General features: G+C 59.9%; 1 protein-coding gene across 1 annotated transcript; it reads left to right on the plus strand.

Annotated features, from left to right (window-relative positions):
• Window positions 1-419: 419 nt before the first annotated feature.
• Window positions 420-3,896, plus strand: CCNB3 (cyclin B3). The gene is made up of 11 exons (XM_010191445.1): window positions 420-512; window positions 592-675; window positions 845-963; window positions 1,493-1,610; window positions 1,879-1,977; window positions 2,103-2,195; window positions 2,355-2,492; window positions 2,883-3,038; window positions 3,268-3,417; window positions 3,572-3,702; window positions 3,824-3,896. The coding sequence occupies exons 1-11, from the start codon at window positions 420-422 to the stop codon at window positions 3,894-3,896; spliced, it is 1,254 nt and encodes a 417-aa protein (XP_010189747.1).
• The last annotated feature ends 809 nt before the right edge of the window (window positions 3,897-4,705 follow it).

Consider the following 4,705-nt stretch of genomic DNA (forward strand, 5'->3'; position numbering starts at 1 on the left):
TTCCACTCCCCTGGGGTGCGGAGGTGCCCCTGAGCCCACTTCTTCCCTGGTGCTGGACTGGGTAATGGAGTGGGAGCTCTCACGTCCTTCTGTGTGGTGCTGGGAACTACCCGCACGCCCCAGTTCCCAGCAGGGTGATTTAGGTGGGGGTCGTGGGGCTCCATGTCCCCATGGAGGAGCGCACCAGCCCTTCCCCACACCCGCAGCCAGGCCTGCATCCTCCCTAGCGCTGCCTCAGGGCACCGCCTGCCTGCCATGCTCAGGGATGGGCTGGGGCCTGTCCCTGTTCTATCCCCCCACCGGGAGGGATCTGTGCCCTCTGGCTCTGCCTCAGTTCCTGAGGGGTCCCTGTGGGCTGGCAGCTGCCTGCTTCATGCCTTGTTCTGCTCCCAGCTTGTTCACAGAGGCCGAGGGAGAAGATGCCATTGCCACGCAACACCAAGATGGTGAGCACCAAGCAGCCCCGAGCGGGCAAGGTGTGCCCTTCTGTGGAGAATGCCAACCCTGAGAAGGTGAGTTCTGAGCCGGGCAAGGGGTGTGGGGGCTTCTGTGGGGCAGCTGGGCCCCATCTTCTAACATTGTGTATTGCAGGAGGAAAACTCTCAGGCCAAGAGGTCCCCATCCTCGCCCCAAGGTGGGCCCAAGAAGAGGTCGGCATTCGGGGACATCACCAATGTGAGTGCTTCTGCAGGCATGGGGGCTTTGGTGCTCCCTGTAAGCCCCCCATGGGAGTGGGGCTGTGTACCCCTTCCGGCACACAGAGTGGGGTGTCCCCGCTCTGCTAGCAGCAGGAACGGTCTCCCTGCAGGGCACCCCTTTGTACACCCCCTTCTCACCCAAACAGGCTCACAAGAACCAGGTGGTGGCAGGGAAGAAGGAGGCTGTGAAAGTGGCACCGCACAAGGCACAGAGGAACCATGGTGCTCTGGGAGTGGCCAAGAACAACGAGATCAACCTGAAAAAGTGGGTAGCCAGGGAAGATGAGGACAGGGACTGTGTTGGAGGGGATGCTGCAGGGCCGGCACCTACAAATCTCTCCTGTGGAGAAGCACAAGCAGTGGTGGAGGCTTTCTTTGAGCAATGGAGACCGTGAGACAGGGCGGTAGGACAGGCAGTAGATAAAACAGCTTCACGTTGCGCCAGGAGAGGTTTAGATTGGGTATTGGGAACAACTTTTATTCCCTGAAGGTGTTGTCAAGCACTGGAAGGGGCTGCCCACAGAAATGCTGGAGCCACCATCCCTGGAGGGGTTTAAAAGCTGTTTAGATGTGGTGTTTGAGGATGTGGTTTAGCGGTGGACTTGGCAGTGCTCTGTTAATGGTTGGACTTGATGATCTGAAAGGTCTTCTCCAACCTAAATTATTTGAAGTCTACCAGGATATTTCAGGGGTGGTTTATCCCCTTCCTGAAGCAGCAAAGGTCTCTGGAAACCCCTTTCAGCCAGGAGATGTGGCCCCCTCCCAGCAATGGTTTCCATTCTTGTCCTGCCCAGGTCAATGAAGAAAACTCCCCCGGCAGAGGCTCCGGCAGAGGTTCCTGCAGAGCCCAAGGAGGATCCCGTGCCAGAGGAGCCGGTGCCTGCACAGGTACCAAAGCCCTCCCAGGAGAAGGTAGGGGCTCTAGGCTGCGGCCTAGCCCCCATCTCCTGCTGAGGTGCTGCTTTATGGCTGCCACTGGTGATACTGGGGCACCAGGCAGTGCTTTGGGCCTCAGAGATACTCAGGCCAGTGTGATGGGGAGTGAAGGGAGCTCCCACACCTTCCCTTGTGGGAAGAGTGGTATTGGGGCTGCAGGGAGATGGGGGAAGATGGGGAAGGGGGTGCAGCAGCTGCAGAGCTTGGGGCCTCCCCCTCCCCACTGCCTCCTCCATCCCACCAGGTGCCAGCGGTGGAGGACATCGACAAGGAGCAGCTGGGGGACCCCTATGCCAATGCAGAATACGCCAAGGAGATCTTTGAGTACATGCGGGGCAGAGAGGTGGGTGTTGCCTGGCCGGGGGTCTCGGCTCTTGCCAGAGACAGGCGGGGCCTGTGTGGAGCAGGAGGGGGCTTGTTTGAGGGTGGTGGTGCCTGGTGAGTCCCTGACAGCTGCTACCTTGGCAGGAGAAATTTGTGCTCCCTGACTACATGGAGAAGCAGCCAGACATCAGCGGGGACATGCGTGCCATCCTGGTGGACTGGATGGTGGAGGTGCAGGTACATGGGCATAGGGAGGGGGCACAGCCTCGTGCAGCCCCCAGTGTGGTGACAGAGGTTCCTGCGAGTGTCCCCAGGCTGGGGTGAGCCTGCACCCCTTCCTCTGGGCCTGGCCCCTGCGAGGGGCTTCTGCCTGACACCCCCACCATGTCCTTGCAGGAGAACTTTGAGCTGAACCACGAAACACTGTACCTGGCCGTGAAGTTGGTGGACCACTACCTGGTGGAGGTGGTGTGCATGAGGGACAAGCTGCAGCTCATCGGCTCTACCGCCATCCTCATTGCCTCCAAATTTGAGGTGATTCCTTGCGTGCTGTCTTGGGGTGCTGGGGCAGAGGGGTCTGTGCCCCTGTCCCCATAGGTTACTGGGGAAGGCTGGGTCCTAGCACTACCTCGTGTTCCCCCTCCCTACCCTAAAGGCTGTGAATGCAGTCCCCATGGGCTGAACCCTGTCTCCTGGTGTCACTGGAGGCTCCTCTGCCCTGCAGAGACCACCAGGACACTGACCTCGCCTCATGCAGGCAAGGCTCAGAGTTAGAGCCAAGTGCTGGGGAAGCGTAGCACCACACAGGCCCCATGGGGAGTTGTGACGCCCTTTTGGGGTCTGGCAGGGCCTGCAGCCTGGCAGGGTTTCCTGAAGGTGCCAGGATGGTCCCCGTTGGGGTACTGAGCAGTTGTGTCCCAGCAGGAGCGGTGCCCGCCATGCGTGGATGACTTCCTCTACATCTGCGATGACGCCTACAAGCGGGAAGAGCTGATCGCCATGGAGATAAGCATCCTCAGCACCCTCAAGTTTGACATCAACATCCCCATCCCGTACCGGTTCCTGCGGCGCTTTGCCAAGGTGAGGGCAGCAGTGGGGTGGGCTGCTGTCATGGTGACCCCAGGCACCCCTTGTGCATCACCAGGGCTGAGCAGCAAGGTTTGGCCAGGCCCCTCACCAGGGCAGGGAGTGAGGATGCTGGCGTGCAGGATCTGTGCCCCAGGGGTCACTTCAGAGCCCAAAAAGGCTGGGCGGGGGGCAGCAGTAACTGCTCAAAGGGCTGAGCCTTTCTCTGCCCACCCCTTTGCAGTGCGCTCGTGCCTCCATGGAGACACTGACACTGGCGCGCTTCCTCTGCGAGATGACCCTGCAGGAGTACGACTATGCCCGCGAGAGCCCCTCCAAGCTGGCTGCCAGCTGCCTGCTGCTGGCACTCACCATGAAGAACCTGGGCGGCTGGGTAAGCGCCTGCCCAAACTCCTGTGTCCCCCAGACACTCTGCAGGGGGTGCAGTGGATGGACCCATGTGTGCGGGTGATGCTCTGGGGCTGGAGAGCGAAGGAGGTGGCTGCACCATCACCAAGGTCCTAGCTGAGCCCTGCTGTCTCTTGCAGACCCCCACGCTGGAGCACTACAGCGGGTACTGCTCCCAGGACCTGCACCCCCTGGTGAAGAGGCTGAATTTCCTGCTCACCTACCAGCCCCGTGACAAGCTGAAGGCTGTACGCACCAAGTACTCACACAGGTGAGCATCATGGGGTGCCATGGAGGGCAGCACCCCCAAAATCCACCCTTGGGTGCTGTGGGGAACTGGTGGTATGGGTCAGGGCTGCAGCCCAGCTCTAAACCACTGTGGGTCCTTCCAGGGTCTTCTTTGAGGTTGCCAAAGTCACCCCCATGGACATGCTCGAGCTGGAGAAGATGCTGAAAAGCTGCTAGCCCTGACTCTGTAAATAGCCTGTAAATAGCAGGGTGCTGTCTGCCGGGGGAGCACCGTGTACATAAATAACAGCAGTTTTAAGTAAAGGGGAGGGAGGGTTGGGGGGGAAAAAAGAAGTCATGTGAAGTTGTCAATAAAATGTTGTTTGTTGTAGGTGGTGGTGGCTGCTGGGGATGGGGGTGCTGATGATGCTGAGCCACTGAGCACCATGGGTGCTGAGAGCTGGGGTGTGATGGGGAGCAGGAGGCTGCAGAGTGAAGCCTAGAAGGGGTCCTCCCCTCATCCCAAGTAATAACACTGCACACAGAGCAGCACTGAGTCTCTTTTCTCCAAATATTTACACAGCTTAAATACCAAGGGGGGAATGAGGGGTCTTGCTTTAGCCCCAGCTTGGGCACATACACGGCTGCCCCAGCTCCTGTAGTGACCCTGCCTGGGGCTGTATGGGGCGATGCCACCTCTGTGTTAGTGTTTCCAGCCCCATGGGCTTGGGGAGAAGCAGCGGCTCTGGGGACACGGGGGGACAAACAGACGAAGCGAGGCAAGCAGGGGTCTCCACACATGGGGCAGGGCAGGGACCTGAAGCCCCCTGCCCAGTCCCTGGGCCCGAGGCCTTGGCCTAGGGTGGGTTGCTGAGCTCCTTAATGGCCTGGAGGATCCTCTTCATGTGCCCAACTTTGGTGATCCCCAGGTCCTGCAGAAAGAGGGGAGCTGATGCCCTCATAGGGGACCAGGTGAGGTGTGGGGCAGAGGAGGGGGCTGCGCAGACCCCTGTGCTCTGTCAGAGCATGGTCCTTGCTAGGAGCCG

This window comes from Mesitornis unicolor, unplaced genomic scaffold, assembly GCF_000695765.1.
Source record: "Mesitornis unicolor isolate BGI_N332 unplaced genomic scaffold, ASM69576v1 scaffold37320, whole genome shotgun sequence".
NCBI lineage: Eukaryota > Metazoa > Chordata > Aves > Mesitornithiformes > Mesitornithidae > Mesitornis > Mesitornis unicolor.

Coding starts and splice junctions, on each gene's coding strand:
- CCNB3 (XM_010191445.1), top strand. CDS start 420: ATGCCATTGCCACGCAACACCAAGATGGTGAGCACCAAGCAGCCCCGA. Junction 1,978..2,102: donor AGTACATGCGGGGCAGAGAG/GTGGGTGTTGCC, acceptor CTACCTTGGCAG/GAGAAATTTGTGCTCCCTGA. Junction 2,493..2,882: donor TCATTGCCTCCAAATTTGAG/GTGATTCCTTGC, acceptor GTGTCCCAGCAG/GAGCGGTGCCCGCCATGCGT.